Source organism: Paramisgurnus dabryanus, chromosome 7, assembly GCF_030506205.2.
Source record: "Paramisgurnus dabryanus chromosome 7, PD_genome_1.1, whole genome shotgun sequence".
Classification (NCBI taxonomy): domain Eukaryota; kingdom Metazoa; phylum Chordata; class Actinopteri; order Cypriniformes; family Cobitidae; genus Paramisgurnus; species Paramisgurnus dabryanus.
Genome location: NC_133343.1, coordinates 20009356 through 20029790, shown reverse-complemented (window position 1 = coordinate 20029790; position 20435 = coordinate 20009356). Strand labels below are relative to the sequence as shown.

Sequence of the window (20435 nt, the reverse complement as noted above, 5' to 3'; positions counted from 1 at the left end):
GCTAGCTGCCTTTTAAATGCAATGCATTTTGGTTAGAAAATGTGTCCGAATTTGTCGGATCACATGTGTCATTAAAGTACGCAAGAGCAAGACGAGACCAGCCGCCTAGGTCAGGCTCACCAGTAGCCCCCAAACTGGCTGCTTTATTCTTATTTGCCAGACTCAACAATCACGTGCATTTCAGGTTTAGGACACCGTTAGTTCCTCTAATGCTCAAAACATTTATAATAAAAGTTCTCAGTTCATACAACCTTACTATCTACAGTGCTATTTATTGAAATAATACAGACCTCAATTTATTGATATTTAATATTATATGCTAACCTGTAACTTGCTTGTATCCTACAGTTAGCTTTTAATTTCTAGTTTACACATTTATACTTCAAAATTCATACAAATTGTGTTCATCTGGGAGGATAATCTTGTTGGACAAAACGTTTAAGGTCATAAACATTTGTTAAGCACAGAGCTTATTTTTTATGACAATCCAAAAGTCTATGGGAATTAATGTGTTGAGTAGGCTTTTTGGTAAGAGAACCAGTGACAAAAATACATCATCCCTGTGGCACTCTTTTGGTGCGTGCTCCTAGTTGATTTTAGTTGGTTTATTTAGGGGGCTTTCACACTGGCAGTTTAGTGCAAAACAGGGCACATTTGGCTATAGTAGATTAAATTGGTTAAAAGCAGAAGGAAATATTATTTTATGTAAAGACTTTTATTAAATATTATTATCTAACACTATAATGATTAGATCAAGCAAATAATTAGGATCTTAACCGATCTGTTTATTATATTAAGCAATGAAGGCAGTAAAAATAGATTTCTTGGCCAAGGGCGAAGGAAAGGATGATGACAGATAATGTCTATATGAACGTGTCAGTCACCTATAACCAAAGACAAAACACTGAAAATGAGCACAGTGAATTTTTAATGAAAGCTTATGCTATATTTCATTTGATTTTAAACAATTTTACTGTTTGTTAACTGTATAAATGAACACATCAGTTGATATGTTGTGTATTAATTGAATGTTTTATAAAAGAAAAAGTTAATAATTTTCTTTATTAAAACACAAAAAATAGGTCGCTTGTAAAGTGTATTGTTAAACGGCGGTATACATGCCTGCTGCATGTGTGCATTAGGAGGATAGCATCATCTCCACCTCATTTTGAGCCAGGAAAAACCCTGTATGGTATGATGTAGAATTTATGTTTGCTAACTACAAAGTCCCTAGTTGCTAAAGGTCAATACTGAGATGTATTGGAAAGTTTGAGACTGGCTTAGGAGGTCAGGAAAAGCTGAAGAATATTCTCTGTCTTGAGGATAATCTGTGGATTTCTGTGATATGGATTTTAATTAGCAGGATCTTTGTGGGTCTGAGGCTACTGAGGGTGTATGTGTATTGTGTTGAGTTTGGTTTCACTTCTTTTATCATTATGTCAGGTGATTATCCTACTGTATACTTTAAAGATTTACCATCCCATGTTGCCTTCCTCCAAAAAGGGCAGAAAATGTTATTTAACACAGATGACAGGATTGCTATTGAATTTGGAAAGCAGTTAAGAATACTAAAGTAATTACCTGAGAACCTTAATAACATGATGTTAATAACCTATTCATCATATTAATATGTTTTAGGGGGAGCTAAAAAAATATAAGACTTTCACAATTTTTGAAGGATACAAAATATTGTCTGTTACCGGCAAAATGATCCAGATATGAATTTTTGACAATATCACACACCCCTAGTCTGCATACATGCGCCAAAGGTAAACTGTTATTAGAATATAAGTTCTTTTACACTTGTGTGCTTCAAGGGTCATGTTTCATGTGTTTATGGTCGTGTATAGTGTGGACGAAAATATTTTTTGAAATGGCAGTATAGACGAGGATCGTCCCTAAGATTTTAGATGTGGGCCGCACCAGACCTGATTTAGTGAAACAAGCCTTAGCAGATAATCTCGAATACAATAATCTTACAAAGTGTATGTTTTCATATTTGTATTTAGTTTATTTCTTGCATAAGATTTTGCCAGCCTCTACACTGGGTTTAAATGTCTGCTATGGCACCATGAAATTAGCATGCAGCTTCAGAAAGATTCCAGATTTTTATAACATGAAGTTTGTTAGATTTAGAAAGCTACTAAGAACAATGAGGTGGTTTCCAGAGAATACATTATGATGAAGCACTTTTGAATCCCATGGTTTAAGTCCTGTGGTGTTGCAGTTCCTCCACAAAAGAGCATTGTGTTACCAAAGTAAGGTCATGCGTTCGATTCCCACGCATGCTAATACTTTTTTTTTAAGTAGCTTTGGATAAAAGTGTCTTCCAAATGTAAATTCAAATTGAATGTAAATTGATAAATAACTTTTACTAAAAAGGCAACAATCAGATATCAAAGAGGTGAAATTTACATGGATAAATTTACTTTGTTGTGTTATTAAAGAACATTTTTTTTTAAATTATCGTTTAAAGAGCTTAGGCGCAAAAGTGAATCTGTCATGTTTTCTTGTAAATGAGCATTTTTTTTTTAACTCTACTACTGTTATTTCTAAATGGCCTGAGGAGGAGATTTTCCCAACCCTATTTCACAAGAATTCCGAATTCAAATAAATTCATACGACCACATTTGTAGTTTTTTTTACTATGGATTAGTGCTGCACAATTAATCGCATCGCAATCGCAATCGCGATGTCAGCCTGTGCAATTATATGACAGCAAAATGTTGCAATTATATTAAATAAATAAATGTGTGCACTTGTTAACACAAACTTTCTGATAACAGTTTGATGATTTTCCTTGCTGTTTAAAAAAAAGAAAGAAAAATGAACAAAAACGGCAGTGCACGTGTGGCATGTACGTGTGTGGTGTGCTTCGTCACTTATACCAGAGCGAAGATGAATGCAGAGGAGGTTGACTGTGATCTGGTAGCTAAAAAAAACTCTATGTCTGTTGTATGGCGGTATTTTGGATTTAGGATTACTGACACTGAGCAGTTGCTACATCACTTGGCAATACGAAAACATTTCTAGTTTTACAAATACAAATTTTAGCCAAACTGTGTGTGGATTTTTTTTAAAACCCATCAATTTGACTCATGATACCATTTAGTATAATCGCAATCGCACATCGCAATTTTAGCATCAATAACCGCAATGGGAAAAATTACCCAAATCGTGCAGCCCTACTATGGATTAAGCTGATTTGAAGTGAATGTACTTGATGAACTTATAATATGTGCTGAGAGCATTCAGTTCATATCATTATCTCATTTTTTTGCGGGGGTGGTGTTTAGCGACTTTTGCAACTCAGCTCCTCATTTGTGCATTTATGTATATTTAAGCAGACACTTTTATGCAAAGTGAATTACAGTGCATTACAGGCTACACACTTTATCAGTCGGTGTGTTTCCTGGTAATCGAAATTTTGAGGGTATGCAAGCACGCAGTAGACGCCGGTACCCATTGACTTCCATTGTTATATTTTTTTCCTATGGACCTCAGCAGGTACACTGTAAAAAAAGTGCAGCCTGAAGTTAATACAGTGCAATTAAACCTACTATTTTAAATTTTGACTTGTGATAAATAGACAAAACTTAAAGTAGAGCGGGGCACAACCTAACGCTTTTTGGTTTTGGCTCAATCATTCAAAAATATTTGAGTTTGATTAATTATATTCTCCCACAAGCAACACACACATCTCAGCTACAAATGAAGTTTGTTTCTAGTACTTACCATTCTTGGAAAATTACACCAAACGTGACAGAAGTGCAAACGTTACAACTTAACCCATAGGTGGGGTCAATTGTAACGGGCAAGGGGTTAGTTGTAACACTTGCTAAAAATTAAGTTTGCATGCAAATATTTCAATGCTATTTTGTTTATATACTTGAATTGGATATTGTTTATATATCTGTCTATAATAGACAGGTATCAACACTGTATTTATTCATCCAGCCCTTTTCTAACAATAGTTCAATTATAAATGGATACAAATGTCTAAATATGTGAGAAAAAGCAGACAATTATTATAACAGAACATTTTTTATATGTGAACCAGTCTGTAATAACCATACCACAGTTTCAAAAATACAATTTTGAGATAATGAGCATCAAAGTCTGATTTTAGCCATTCATTTTATTATGATTTCAATCTTTGACGTGACCTTATTTAATCAATATTTAAGATATGAACAAAAATACATTAGATTTTTGATAAGACAGGCACATTTATTTTGTTGGGAGCCAGCAATCATTCCTGTGTAGCCTATTTAAAACAACAGCAAGAATTAAGCTAACTTCAGCGGTTTTATATTGTAAGTACCAAGTGGTTAGTTGTAACACAGCGTTACAATTAACACCTCTGGGTCAAAATATATTAAAGCCCACCAAAAAGTTGCTAAGAGCTGCAGACCTATTTCAAAATGATACTATGTTTTAGTTAACGAGACAATGATTAATATGGCATAGTATTATATTTGGTATCTTACACACCCAACTTAGGAACAGAAAAAAAACATATGATGAAAAAATGTACTTACATGGCACAAAAACACTCGTTCATCTATAACTCTCTGGAAAAACATTATGCATTTCCAATAATTTGCGGTAGATCGTCTTTTGGCACTCAACCTTGTGCAACAATGTAAACAGTCCGTGTTACAACTAACCCTGTGTTAGTTTTTGCCCCACGCACCCCTATAAAATCAAGTTAATTTGTTAAGTAACAGAAATAAATGTTGATTTGATATGATTTTTTACAGTGCACCATCAACTGTGTGGTTACCATCATTTATCAAAATATCTTCTTTTGTATTCAACATGAGGTTGAGTAAAAAATGACTGAATTTTTATGTGAACTACCCCTTTAATGGATTTTTAGTTCCAACTAAAAAATGTGCTGGGTCTGTTTTGCTTATTATTATGTTTGGACCTATTGGCGATTGTTGCTTTGTACAGTATATTCATTTCTGTGAAGCTTTTATCAGTTAGATTTGTAATATGTTTCTGTAAGATGTATTAATCATATTAAGGACGTGTGTACCAGGTGTAACATTACACTTTAACTGTTGTGTTGTTTCTTGGTGTTTATTACAGAAAGCCACAGGTGCTGCGGGGGGTGCCATACCCAGAAGAAGGAATGGAAAAGTGTTTTTAGGTAAACCTGTTTTGGACAAAAGAAAAAATACCCCCCCCCCCCCAAAACCTAAAATAACAGTCATGCGATGGTATAATTCTTTTATTTTTATGTCTAGTTATTTCAGTCATTCCTGGCTGAGGCTAAATTTAGCTAATTTATTTGTATATGCAGTTAGTAACCGTTCTAAATCTAAAGTGGCCACATGCTTGCACCGGCCTAATCTTTTGCACTGAAGGGTTGGTTTACATTGGGTGGCTATGCCTGTCAGCTGCTGTGCCCTATCAAACCCACAGGCTGACACACTTGTGCCATTTGAGGGGTGACGTAGGAGGTGAGGGACCAGTGGTCCCTTATTATCATGCATCCAATCAATATAAATGCCTCCCGCGCTGTTTCGAGGCCATACGTCAGAAAGGATTCCAATCGTTTAGTATACCCCGTAATGCTTTGCCAAATCTGTCATTTTAGATGAATCTGACTTCAAAATAATCTATCTGTCACTGGATTGAAATGGAAACAGTTTAGTTTTTACATCTAATAAGTCAAAATCTTGTTTGTGAATAGTATTTCCTAAAATGTGTGTTTGCCTCAAACTTGAGTTTATAAGATAACTTCATGTTTTTATTTTTACATTTACATTTGATAATTTAGCAGACACATTAATCTTAAGCAATTAACAAATGAGAAAGCAAGTTAAGCTTGAACTTGAGTAGAAGAGAAAAAAATCGTACGGGGTTGTCGCTGTTATTTTCTTTGCATTAGGTTGTGTAGTGCAGCTATGTGTATGGGACCACATCAGGTACAGAACAGTAGTTTACCTGCGATGACATCAACATATCGATAGTGTGCATTTTAAGTGGTGTGTGTGCTTTAAGTGGAAGCAGTGTAATGGAAATAGTGGTGGTTATTAAGGAATAGTGATCAGTCGCAGCAACCTAGTATTTACATTCTTTCTTGTACATTTAACTTAATCTTGATGTTGGTTAAACAATTTGTTAACTACCCTTACAGTTAAGGGTAATTTTGGATAATTTCAGCTAAAGATAACAGTAAGAAAGTATAATACATGTATGTAAAGTATACAAAACATTGTATGTAAATAACAAAAGACTAAACATTGATCTTTTCCTTCTCCTAAAATGGCTTTGTGTACGTTTTGTTCCATCAAATGTTTGTTAATTAATCCAATGGGACATTTTGAAGCAGTGTAGTAATCCTGTCAGTTCTGGTTGACAAATAACTCTCTGCTTCCTTCCCTAAAGATTTAGAGCTTAACCGTGATTTTAACGGCGATGAGTATGAGTATGAAGATGAAGCCAAGCTTGTCATATTTCCAGACCACTTTGAGATCCCTTTACCAAATATTGAGGAGTTACCCGCACTGGTTAGTGAGACCATGTGTGCTTATGCGTTCTGTGTGTGGCCTGCATGCCAAATGCCTGATCTGCCATTTGAGTTTCAGTGCTTACCTTTTAGACGTCACTGAATTGAGTTTATAATTCTGTTTACGAGCTTATTCTATACTATACTATACTATACTATACTAATACTGTGACATTATGCTGTTCATTTACCAGTAATTTGTTATTTTGTTATACCCTATGGGGCGGTTTCCAGGACAGGGTTTAGATAAATTCAGGACTAGGCCTTAGTCATTTTAGTTATTTTTACTTAGTTATTGTTACTTGCATGTGCAGCATGTTTTATGTTTTTGTTGCCATTATTACAGTTAAAGAGTATTGCCACACACGGTTCATCAGTGGGAAATATGTAGTTCTAAGCCCTAAAATTAGTTAGTATTCCCATATGTATTCCACTGCAGGTTACATGTTCCACTGCAGGTTTACCCAACTTTAATTCTTATCCTTACCCAAACATTTTTTTGTGAGATTACTCTGGGTAAGTAATGTAATCTAAATGCATACCTTACATGTTTACCATTACTCCCCAACCCTGAATATACAAAGAAAAAGTGCTTAACAATCAGTATGTTATACAAGTAGAAAATATAAGAAACTAAAACATGTTGGATGATTGCTTATTGATGTTTTTGTTATACATGTTACATGTAATTATTACTATAGTAATAACAGTAAATTATACATAATTACATGCAACTTAAACTACACTCTTATTCTATAGTAAGTAGATGATGTTAATACTACACAGTACTTACATGTATAATTACACTGTAACAAGGAAATAACACCTACCCTATCTCACGGCAAGTCGTGTTATTGTCATGAAAAATTTTATTAATGTTTTTGTGTTCTTAACACGAATTTCCACTGTTTTTCCACGAATGTCTTTTTCGTGCCACCCAGCACAAATTTCTCTAAATGGGTTTTCGTGTCTGTGCCATGACTTTCTTTATCGTGTCTTTAATTTTTGTTTTTCTCATAGTTTTTCTTAATTTTAAATCATTGTTGCTTGGGGTTAGGGTTAGATTCTGGGTTTGTGTTAGGATGTAATTTTATGCAGTGGTTTCTACTGAGGGGCAACCTTCCGATCTCTCTGATGAAGCCAATACGGGAGTGACCTAAACTGCAATTTATCGACTGGCCGCTAGAGGCTGGCTCCAAAAGGGAGTCAATCCCCATAGACCTCCATGTTTAAATGCCCAACTTTACAGTAGAAAATAATGTGTTTACTGGTACAAAAAGTGTTTTTGGTCTTTATAGCTAATTTTGCCCTTCTTGACAACTGTGAGGGGGTTGAATTTTTTTTGTAACTCATTTGTTTAAATTATATTAAGCCTTAAACTTCTGCATAATTAAGGGCGTGGCCGCTTGAGTGACTGTTGAACAGCCACTGCTATCACTAGAATTGAGCTAGGCGGGCATCGTTTCAGCAACCAGCCACCTCAGCTTTACCCACGTCCCGCCTCTTTAACCATTTTCAATTTTCTGCGAATGATTCGCAGTGACGCGCGGCCAAGATGGCGACGGCAGGCAACTCCTACTTTAAGCTTCAAAAACAATCTTTACAAACCAATGGATGACGTCACGAACACTACATCCATATTTTTATTACAGTCTATGGTTTGTACATGTTGGAGTTAGAGTTGGGGTCTGGGTTAGGAAATCGCAAAAAGTGATTCTAATTCAAATTCCAAGCGACAATGGTAAAAAAATAGGAAAAAACGATGAGAAAACTAAATATAAAATGACATGATAAAGAAAGTCGTGGCACAGACACAAAAAAACATTTATAGAAATTAGTGCTGGGTGGCACGAAAAAGACATTCAGTGGAATGTTTTAATAACACGAAAACATTAATTAAATTTTTTGTGACATTAACACAAATTTCTGTGAGATTGCATAACACACACTGTTTCTGCTCTCATGTTAATCTTGAGTACCTATAGAGTTATACTGCATTCTTCATATTTCCGAAGAGTCTTTAGTTTTATCAGATTTATAAAAGACAGATCATCTCTAACGCTATTTTTTTGAAATAAGGCGAGCTCCTGGAGGTATACGGTGGGCGGAATAAGCACGAGAACACAACACACTCCCAAAACATGATCCCATATGTTATTTATAAAGCACATTCATTTAGAAACACATATTGATGCACACAACGTACAGGTACGCGTGTTTTCCTTTGTCCTTGTAGACATTTGCAATTGCATGGTGTGCTTTTTTAATGTTGCTTTAGTTACTTTAATTACTTAGTTATTTACTTTTGTCTAACCTATACAGATCTGATCAGCTTTAGTCTGCACCACTTTACCACATTCCAATGTCATATTCAGCCGTGAAAGAGACATATGATAGTCATGTTCAAATGTGTCCCAATGTCCCTTTAACTTGCAGGTAACAATAGCCTGTGATGCTGTCCTCAATGCTTCATCTCCATACAAAAAGCAAGAGTCTGAATCTTGGGAAGAGGAGATCCAAGTATCAAAACATGCCAGAAGTCTCAGACAGCAGGATAATGGGGTTCGAATTCCTCCAAGGTTTGTCAAATGGGAACATTTCATATGGACTTCTAGCACTGTAGAGACAGCTTAAGCATGCTTAAGGGGATCCCTTGAATGTAATATTTGATTTAATTTGCCTTCCTTGCAAAGTGGAACATTAACGAAACTAGCTATTGATCATGTTTGGTAAAGTGATGGAAAATGTTTAGGGTACTTTATCATCACACCTAGTTGAATATCTTAGTTATATGAGGCAATAAATGCTATTGGTAGTGGGTTAAAGAGCAAGTAACGTCCCCTCATAATTTCGAATACCTCAACTGAATAAGAGAAACTCCTTGCCTGCTTGTGTCTTCAAAATGGTTTATGTCCTATTAGTGGTTGGAAGTGTGCCAAGTGTGAAATGAGAGAGAACCTGTGGCTGAACTTGACGGATGGTTCTGTCCTCTGTGGGAAATGGTTCTTTGATGGGAGTGGAGGTAACGGACATGCCCTTGACCACTACAAAGAAACCAACTTCCCCCTGGCCGTTAAACTCGACACAATCACCCCAGATGGAGCAGGTAAATGTCCACAATTTTTTTTTATGTATCACGTAATAAATATGGCTCATGTTTTGGCTCACCATAGCTTAATCATAATTTGGCCTGTTTTGCAGATGTTTATTCCTTTGATGAAGAAGAAGCCGTGCTTGATCCTCTTATATCAGAACATTTATTGCACTTCGGAATAGATATGCTGCAGATGCAAAGAGTATGTTTCTGTTTTCGTATCATTGGCTGACTAGAACAGGGGATTGGGGTGCTGTGGAAGGCTGGAAATTGCTTTATTTGAGACCTTATATACGTGGACCACAGCTTCTTGTCATCCTCTGTTTTTAAATGTCTGTGTCTGACCTTCGCAGACAGAAAACGGCCATCACACAGACAACCACGTACAGCCACGTGTAAGTGACTGGGAAATGGTTCAGGAGGCGGGGCTAAAGCTGAAGAATGTGTACGGCCCAGGATACACAGGCATCAAAAACCTGGGCAACAGCTGCTACCTGAGCACCACTATGCAAGTTCTGTTCAGTATTCCAGAATTTCAGAGAGCGTGAGTACCTTAAAGTCATCTAGTACAGCTCTACCGAAGCAATCAGATTTTTCAAAAATGCTGTCTAGTACAAGAATGTCTTGTAAAGGTACACTCCACTTTTTTTGAAAATATGCTTATTTTTCAGCTCCCCTAGAGTTAAACATTTAGCAGTGCCCGAAAATAGTCCCCTGCTATTTAGAGTTACCAAGGGGACTATTTTTGGCTGCTGCGTAATATCATTGCGCCTCTTGCAGCCATGTTACAGCAGCAAAGTACTTGATTATTAACTCTTTCACCGCCAGCGTTTTTAAAAAAAAGTTGCCAACCAGCGCCAGCGTTTTTCATGATTTTCACAAAAGTTTAATGTCTTCCAGAAAATGTTCTTCTTCAAATATATAAACATACAATATACCAAATGAAAGAACAGACCCTCTGCTTTCAAAAAAAAAAAAAAAAACGTTTCATCCTACCTTCAGTGGTTCTTTTGTAATCAGCTTTTGAATATGGGTTGGTTTCTGCAAAAACACCACATTTTGAGCAAAAAGCAGAGATAATTCCATTTTTGTGACGGACTTTTCATAGAGATCCCATTCAGAGCGATTTTTAAAACAGACACGGACATTCAGCAGCTTGCCATAGGGCAATACTTCCGGGTTTAAAAAGTTGCAGGTGGATAATAGCGGTATTGCGGAAAGACGGAAAAACTCGTCATTGGCGGGGAAGCGTTTTCTCTAAAATTGCCCCTTGGTGTGTCCTTTTTGAATATCTGACTAGAAATTTGCAACTTTTAATTTTCCGTCTGTCTTAGTACAGAATATCGAAAAATATCCAAACTCGGATTATGCTAAGCTATGCTAAAAGTGGTACCGCCAGACCCGGAGATCAGCTAAATGGATTCCAAAACGGTAAAAATGTAATGCTTAGCATTTTTTTAAAAAGTGGAGTGTCCCTTTAACCTCATACCAATTGAAACATATTTCATCCAGACTTTAGTATAAAATATGTCAGCAGAGGAAAAACATTTAACTTAAAAACACTTAAGCATTATATTTTTCCAAGTGAAATGTGTAGATCAGCATTTTTTGTTGGTCCTGGAACAACATCCTTACCAACTTACCCTTAAAACCAGAGGAGAATAATAGATTGATGAAAACAATATATAATACATTGACGCTAAACCTTATCCTACAATCTTTTAAGAAAATCAATGTCACTGGATGTATCTTTCACAAAAGCTAATGGGTTTGGATGTTGTCAGATTGTGAAAGAAACATTGTATTTTGCCACCTCTCTCCAGGTGGATAGTATTTGGCCAAGGTTATATTAATATGCTAAAACATGTGTTTCTTTCCCATGTGTATATCACAGGTATGTTGGGAATCTACAAAGAATATTTGACTACTCACCTCTTGATCCAACTCAGGACTTTAACACACAGATGTAGGTGTTTCTGTTATTAAACATCAATATTTTTGACAAATAATCTGTACATCGCCTTTAATAGTTATTCATTGCCTTCCTTCTCACATACTTTAGTATTACCATGACCCCAAAGTCTTATAGGCCGATGAGCTTGTGCTTGAAACAAAAAAGTAGTTCTTAAGTAAACACCATTGCTAAATTTCTCATGCAATATTATGATTTATATTGCATTGTACAAAAAACATTTGTCTCATTTAAAGATGCAATCTAAATTAGAAAGCTATTTTTTTTTTGTTTTCAAGGGCGAAACTAGGCCATGGGCTTCTCTCAGGCCTTTACTCTAAACCTCCAATGAAATCAGAACTTATTGAACAGGTGATGAAAGAAGAACACAAGGTACTTGCCTTTAATTAGGTTCACATAATTAAGTTTATGCCTACAGTTGCTTTGAGTTTATGCATTGGATGCTATTTCATTTTGGTCGAAAGAACTAAAGCTGTTGAATTTTTTTATTTTATTTTACAGTATAAATTTTATTTCATTTTATACTGTTTTATATTTATATTTTATACTTTTATATAAGGCTCAAGCAACTGTAAATGTAAAATTGTTATGCAAAAATAAGCCTTTTATTTTTTCATAGCTTCTTAAAGGGGACATTTCACAAGACTTTTTAAATATTTTTTCAAATAAATATTTGGTGTCTCCAGAGTATGTATGTGAAGTTTTAGCTCAAAATGCCATATGGATTTGATGTATTTTAATATACTAATATAGCATGCTAAGATTGCCCCTTGGTGTGTCCTTTAAAATGCAAATGAGTTTATCTCTGTACTAAATGGCAGTGCCATGGTTGAATAGTGCAGATTTAGGGGCGGTATTATCCCCTTCTGACATCACAAGGGGAGCCAGATATCAATTACCCATTTTTTCACATGCTTGCAAAGAATGGTTCATCAAAACAAAGTTTTGTTGTTCTTTATCACATTTTCTAGATTGATAGAAGGACTGGGGACCCAGTTAAAGCACTTAAACATGGAAAAAGTCAGATTTTCATTAAATGCCCCCTTTAAAGAAATGCCATGCTGCAAACTTTCTGTTGGCTTATGAAGTTCACTGTTAATTCATTTGGAGACCCTGATGCTGTTTATAATGAATCATGCTTTTTCTATGTAGCAGCAGCAAAAGGGGATTTCGCCTAAGATGTTCAAAGCCTTGGTCAGTAAGGGACACCCAGAGTTCTCCTCCAACCGGCAACAAGATGCTCACGAATTCTTCCTGCACTTAATTAACCTTGTGGAGGTATGTATGAGTTCCTCTCCTTTGATGATCTGTAGTTCATCCAAAAATGATTTCCTCCTCACACCTATGTTGTTTCAAAGCTGTATGACTTCAGTTTGTCTATGGACAAAGAAATAGTCAGTTTTTAAAGGATATCCTGATGTTTTTCAGGTAGTGAAAGTGAATGAGCACTGATTTGTTCACAAATTGGACTAATCCGGTCACATGTGTTTGCCCTTTATGTGAGGAATAGTTGATAATCTTCACCTATAGTGGGCTGGTAAAGAGCACCTATTGTCCGATTCACTTTTTTTTACATTTTCTTTGGTGTGTAGGCATGTATTCAGGTGATCTCCGGGTCTGGCCCAACACATTTAGCATAGCTTAGGAGTAGCACAATTCATTGAATCTGATTAGACCATTAGCATCGATGAAGCTAACAAAAATTTACGCAATGTGGAAAATTATGTGTTTTTTTAACCATAAACCACGCAAACATTGTATTATACAAAATACACAAAATAACGTTGTTTTTTAGCAATGAAATAGGTGCACTTTAATGGTCTGTGTGTCAGAGAGTTAAACTCAAAAACCTGATTGGTTTAATTTAAGAAGAAATCTGTGCTTCCCTTATGGGATAAATGTAGCCAGGATATTTTTCAAAAAATCATTTTGTATTCCACTTATAAAGTTATATAGGTTTGAAATAGCATGAAGATAAGAAATGACAGAATTTGAATTTTTGATCTAGCCTTATTTGCCTGATTCGTCCTTGACATATCAGAGAATCACGGGTTTCTAGGGTTTGGCAAAAAAATTCCCCAGACATGTTTGTGGACTTTGAGACTGGACAGCAGGCTCTAGTTTCAGCAGACACTTTTAACTGCACTCTCTACCCCTCTGCTGGCAGACACACTTGTGGTCTGAAGTGACTTTCTCAACCGAGTTAAAATTAGATACCCCTATCAGTTACACAGGGCAGATAATGCTTCCTGTTACCCTCCCCTGCCTGGTACATTTCCAGAATGAAAGCAGTTCCTTGACACTTTTCCGTGACTCGAAAACAAACAACAGTAGGTGCTACGCCATTTGACTTTTACATGGTGAGACGTACCATGTTAATATCAACATGACATAGCATTTACACCAATCTTATGTGATGCTTATCTGAGTGGAACAAACTATTCAACAAGATACAAAATGGTGCGACTTAATTTTAGTCATCAGGTGTTGATAGTATTGTGAAAGATGGTGTCAGGTGTATGGAAAATGATGGGGTTTGGTGATGCCAGTCGTAAAGGAAAGTAATTTCAGCAGCAGCAGAGGTTTTTAATGAAAAAAAGAAATGTGTGACCCAATCTGTGAAAACCTTTATGGTGAAAATCCAGATCCAAAAGTCATTTTTTTTGTGATTTACAGTTTTTTTTAACATAAAATCATCCTACATAATTTAAAGAACATTCTGTGAAAATATAACTTGATATCTTTAATATTGACTGAGTAAGGTCATGTCAACGATTAAAATGAAAGCAAAATCAGTGACTGAAATCAAACTTTAATGCTTCTAATTACATTATGAGACTTCAGCCTAGATTTGATCAGGGTCACATAGTATCAAAAAGTGGCTTTTTATGAGGAAAGACGCCTTTCCACTGAACATGACAAACAATGGACGATAATACGATAATCCATTTCCTATGGAGAGTTCCAAAGGGGCTTCGTGAGGTACCGACCATCTGTGGATGGGTAATTTTCAGATCCATTTGAGTGTTGGATCCGTTAAAAAATTTGAACTTGTGCGACTGCACCGCATGTGATATTACGACCGGAATTGGTGTATTTCAGTGTATTCCAATCAAAAACTGTGTGTAAGGTGAAAATTATTAAACCTTCTTGTTTAACTTTATTAGTAACATTTGAATCTTAAAGTGATTGCTGATTAGTAATATATTATTAATTTAATATGTATACGTTATTTTAATCTTGTCTCCATATGTTCTACCCCCAAAAAATATTGGCAGTCTTTGTTCATATATGCATAGCTGTTTATTGTTTCATTTATTTGCGTTCATTTATTTATTCCACTATGGTAAATATTGGAATGAAGGCCCTTGCGCTGGAAGGAGCTTCTCTCCCATGTTACGATTAAACTAAAACTTCATTACGACTGCCACTAGGGGGCGAAGTCCGACAATTGTGTCGTTATGTCATTTGCAGCGGCTTAAGGGGGCTAGCACACCAAAGCTGTTTTACTGCCAGCTATATATCAGCCGACTGCCAGCTTTCTTCAGCTGAGCGCTTTGGTTGCTGTGATGCTTCTGCTTTGTTTATCAGTCATTGTACGGTGTGCTGGTTGGTTGTTGTGATATTTGCCCACCCCTGCTTCACTGTGAATTGATGGCAGTGTCAAAACTGACATTGACGAGGTAAGCTTTTCACCCAAGTTGAATATTTTTCAACTCTCTGCGCTTAAAGGTGCTCTAAGCGAATTCACGTGTTTTAGGCCATAAAACATTTTTTGTTTCATACAGTAAATATCTCCTCACCATCTGCTAGCTACCTGTCCTCTAAAAACACTGTAAAAACATAGTCTCTGTAGACAGCCCAGGCTTTGCAAACTGCAACAAAAACAAAGTGGTCAAACCTACCACCACGAAACATAACAAAGTGTTCCAGCCAATAAATGACAAGAAAGATTTGGGAGTGGGGGTTGGGCGCGTTTATGACTCGTTCAGAAAGCACTGAAGGGAGGGGGATTGGAGGAGTTAGCTATGCTCCTATTTGTTTGACAACACTTCGAACGTCAAAAAGAAAGGACATTACACAGATTCGCTTGGAGCGCCTTTAACTCTTTCACCGCCAGCGTTTTTAAAAAAAGTTGCCAGCCAGCGCCAGGGTTTTTCATGATTTTCACCAAGGTTTAATGCCTTCCAGAAAATGTTCTTCTTTAAATAAATAAACGTATACCAAATGAAAGAACAGACCCTCTGCTTTCAAACAAAAAAAAACGTTTCATCCTACCTTTAGTGGTTCTTTTGCAATCAGCTTTTGAATATGGGTAGGTTTTTGCAAAAACACCATATTTTGAGCAAAAAGCAAAAATAATTCCATATTTGTGACGGACTTTTCATAGAGATCCCATTCAGAGCGATCTTTAAAACAGACACGGACATGCAGCAGCTTGCCATAGGGCAATACTTCTGGTTTTAAAAAGTTGCGGAAGGGCGCCACCTGGTGGATAATAGCGGTATTGCGGAAAGACGGAAAATCTCGTCATTGGCGGGGAAGCGTTTTCTCTTAATTGACGAGATATCTCGTCAATGGCGGGGAAAGAGTTAAGGGGCGTGCACACCAAAGCTTTTACGCCCGCAGCTGGTATATGTTTTCAATTGTTTCCAATGGAAGCGCAATGTTTTTCAAAAATGCCAGCAGCTAGTGTTTTTTTTCCGCGCTGAAAGCCAGCGCTCTGCGGCTGAGTGCCGAGAGTTGAAAAAGATTAAACTTTGGGTGAAAAGCTCAGCTTGTCAATGTTAGTTCTTAGACAGCCGTACAGTCACAGTGGAGGGAAGGGCAAAAATCACAACAACCAACCGGCGCATCATACAACAAATGATAAACAAAGCAGAACCAAAGCACTCAGCTGAAAAAGGCACTTTCAGACGCGTTTAAAAGCTTTGATGTGCACACCCCCTTAGCATTATGTTTGGAAAAACCGCTGAGCGCAGAAAAACCCAGAGCGCCGGCTTTCAGAGCTAAAAAAAATGCTAGCTGCTGGCTTTTTTTCAAACGCTGCGCTTCCATTGGAAACAACTGAAAACATACATTGGCGGCGGGCGTAAAAGCTTTGCTGTGCATGCCCCCTAAGTGTAGATGAATTGTTAAAAAAATCCATATGTATATTGTCAATTTCATGCATTTTCAAGCTCTTTACAATATAAAATTTAAAGTGATGAGACATAAGAAGAAGGTCATGACCAAAAGTATATATTAGCAAACACTTGGGCATTACACATGAGGTTCAACATTTAAGCCAAGACAAGGCTATATTCAACCTCAAAAATGTGGGCTGCTTTATTTGTGACTTGCTTCAGCTGTGCCTTGTGGGCCATGAACAGTTAAGAGACCTCACAGTGTATTTCTACCTCCTCAGCAAGTTTGTTTCCTAGTCAGTGGTCTCTGGTATCACAGACTTGATAGAGGGGGCTGGTATATTTTTGTATGGCCTCAAAATAGTAGGACTGCTGTAGGATGACCTTGCTGTTATCTGTTATGGACTAACTTCTTACCGCCTCATAATAGACCTGAATTTAATTATTAAGTTGTCTTGTCTTTTCCAGAGGAACAGTGTTGGATTTGAGAACCCCAGCGATGTTTTTCGTTTCATGGTGGAGGAGCGCGTGCAGTGCTGTCAGTCACAAAAGGTGCGATACACACAGAGAGTGGACTACCTAATGCAGCTTCCTGTACCTTTGGAGGCCGCCAGCAACAGAGGTAATACCTTCTATAGTCTTACTACTTTGATCTGATCATTTAAATGGCTTGTGCGTTAGTGTAGGCTAATATTAATTTAACCCTAAATTAGATGAACTGATAACCTAAATAGGTATACCCAAATGCACTATGGATAAATGCATTATGTGAAGCGGTTATTTATTACTTTATTAAATGTGAAGTCTTTTAATTAATCTGACTGGGTGATAAACGTAAAAGCACCAATAGTATTGTATTAAGCAATGGTTATGTCATTTGTACAGAGGAGCTCATAGCGTATGAGAGTAAGCGGAAGGAAGCAGAGGAGAATATGCGGCCCCTTCCAGAGCCCGTAAGGGCCCGCATTCCCTTCACCGCCTGTCTGCAAGCTTTCACTGAGCCTGAAAATGTTCCAGACTTCTGGAGCTCTGCACTACAGGCCAAGTCAGCCGGAGTGAAGTAAGCCAGGTTCTTGTCCAAGAACTTTTCAAGGATTTACCACACATGCTCCACATAAACAATTATGTTTCATATGGACTTTACATTTAGACTTCATTTCAAGGATCTCTGTTCAAAGTAAATAATCAGACTTGGAAAAGCTTTATTGTCACTTATAGCTTGTACATAGCGACATTTTTGAAGCTTTTCTTTGATCAAATTTACCTTGCATCCAAGGGTTGTACATTATTTGATGCTTCTGATAATGTTAAAGGGATAGTTCACCCAAAAAAATAAATTTTGTCATTTACTCATCCTCCAAACCTGTTTTGATAAACACAAATGAAGATAAAACAAGTTATTAACCAAACAGATCTTGGGCACCATTCACTTCCATAGTATTATTGTTCAATGGTGCCTGAGATCTGCTTGGTTATAAACATTCTTCAAAATATCTTCATTTGTGTTTATCAGCACAAAGACATTTATACAAGTTTGGACCAATTTAAGGGTGAGTAAATGATAACAGAATTTTCATTTTTTGGTGAACTATCCCTTTAACGTGTGCTGCCCACTAACAGACTATCTATGTCAATCCTCAGGACCTCCCGTTTTGCATCCTTCCCAGACTACATGGTATTACAAACGAAGAAGTTCACGTTTGGAGTAGACTGGGTGCCCAAAAAGTTAGGTGTGTGAACTTGAACTCACATCTGACCAAAGCAGGCAATGTTTTTGATTCCAGCTCCTGTTCAAACCAGATTTAGTGATATGTGATGCTTCAGATCATCTGTGGCTGACCTTCATAAGCTCTCTTGTGCAATTCAGACCATCACATGTCATGCATGTTGAGCAATTGATGATGATTGTTTACCTAAAGACTATTAGTTTGCTCAGCAGAACTTTTAACCTAGTCCAGCAGAGGGTACTGTAACACTGTGTTGGACACTGTAGCTGTGAAATTACGGGATTAGAAGCAATTTCACCGTGGTGGTTGGTGGAGCCAAAAAATCGAAAGGTTGACGGTGTTTAAAGAAAGTAATAATGGCCTGTTCTGTCTGTCTGTTTGGAGCCTTGGGCCTTTTATGAAAAAAATGCATTTTGCTTAATGCAGTGCATCAATCAATATCATTGTTGTTGTTTTTTGTATGCAGACATTTCTGTAGATGTACCTGACTTTCTGGACTTGAATCGTCTCCGGGGGACAGGGCTACAGCAAGGAGAAGAGGAGCTGCCTGACCTCACACCTCCCATTGTCATTCCTGAAGATACAAGAGGTGAGACGATGCTTATAGGTGCATTTGTTTTCATATCAAAAGCACTTAAACCACATGTACAGTAGTTTGTTTTTTCTAGTCGTCATTTGTTTAAAATTAAAAAAGTTTTTTAATTTGACACATTGTAAACTGTTGTTGTTTTGTTTTTAGCCATTATATACAGTGGTCCCAAAAGTATTTGGGAGCTTAATATTTTTAAGTATTTGGGATATATTATTACTTATTATTATTATTATAGCAATATTTGACCCTACCTGTTAAAAACTCATAATATAAAGAACATTCTATCAAAACAACCTTAATATCTTTAATAATTAATTATATAGACGGTTTCATCGGACACACGTGACACACGTCTGGATCCGAACCTTACTTCCGGTTTCGTTTTTTTAATGGTCTGACTAGTTGCTAAACTGATCTCTTGAACAAATTTGTGCTACTAACTAGTGCTGCCTCACGATTAGTCGTGACTAATCATTTGCAGAATAAAAGTTTTTGTTTACATAATATATGTGGGTGTACTGTGTATAATAATTATGTATAAATACACACACACACACACACACACACACACACACACGCGCGCGCACGTTGACTTACACACGTATATAATTAAGAAACATTTGCATGTGTATATACATGTTTATATTTATATATAAGTTATATATAAATTATATTAAAAAAAATATTTATTATATAAATATTATTAGTCGTGACTAAACGCAATGCAGAAGCATAATAATTAATAATTTTTAATCTCACAATTAGATTATAAGACTTTGTTTTGGATTTTACAGGCATGGTTACATATATATTACAATATATTATACAATACATTATGTATTAAATAGCAATATATTACAAAATTGTAAACCTTGTCTATTTGAAGTATTGTAGTACAAGCACATTTAAGCACAAATGTTTAATAAAAATAAGTTTTAGTTTGCAAAGTATTTAAACACATACTTTTTTATTGTCTTTATTTTTATTTCAGACAATTCAATAAACAACTCATTGGAATGTAAGTTTTACTTTAACTGTAAATACATTGAATTCACCAAGACAATATTTGTGAAATAATTGTGTATACTGTAATTTCAAATATGCTATTTGTATATTTATTTGACTTCTTCCATATTTCCCAGCTCCAGAAATAGATGAATCATCTGTAATGCAATTGGCAGAGATGGGTTTCCCTATGGAAGCATGTCGAAAGGCAGTGTACTACACTGGGAATATGGGAGCAGAGATGGCCTTTAACTGGATTATAGCACACATGGAAGAACCAGGTAGGACCTTGTATATTGACATAACCGACATATTTTTAGTTGTTTTATATAAAATAACGAATATTTTAAATTAGTGTATAAAATACTGTATAAAAATCCTCAATTGTTGGGGTTG

The 20435-nt window shown here is 36.3% G+C and overlaps 1 protein-coding gene across 2 annotated transcripts in view; it reads left to right on the top strand.

Moving 5' to 3' along the window:
* Positions 1 to 20435, top strand: part of usp13 (ubiquitin specific peptidase 13) — a 37011-nt gene that overhangs the window by 2827 nt on the left and 13749 nt on the right. Inside the window, exons 3-17 of one of the 2 annotated variants that reach the window (XM_065240209.2) lie at positions 5098 to 5158; positions 6403 to 6524; positions 8960 to 9102; positions 9445 to 9629; positions 9725 to 9819; positions 9971 to 10161; positions 11512 to 11583; positions 11868 to 11961; positions 12745 to 12867; positions 17184 to 17337; positions 17601 to 17775; positions 18357 to 18445; positions 18909 to 19031; positions 20026 to 20052; positions 20177 to 20320. In XM_065240209.2, the coding sequence (XP_065096281.1) occupies positions 5098 to 5158; positions 6403 to 6524; positions 8960 to 9102; positions 9445 to 9629; positions 9725 to 9819; positions 9971 to 10161; positions 11512 to 11583; positions 11868 to 11961; positions 12745 to 12867; positions 17184 to 17337; positions 17601 to 17775; positions 18357 to 18445; positions 18909 to 19031; positions 20026 to 20052; positions 20177 to 20320 (1798 nt within the window). Of the gene's footprint in view, positions 1 to 5097; positions 5159 to 6402; positions 6525 to 8959; positions 9103 to 9444; positions 9630 to 9724; positions 9820 to 9970; positions 10162 to 11511; positions 11584 to 11867; positions 11962 to 12741; positions 12868 to 17183; positions 17338 to 17600; positions 17776 to 18356; positions 18446 to 18908; positions 19032 to 20025; positions 20053 to 20176; positions 20321 to 20435 lie in introns of both variants that reach the window. The other variant, XM_065240198.2, reaches the window with a different exon arrangement.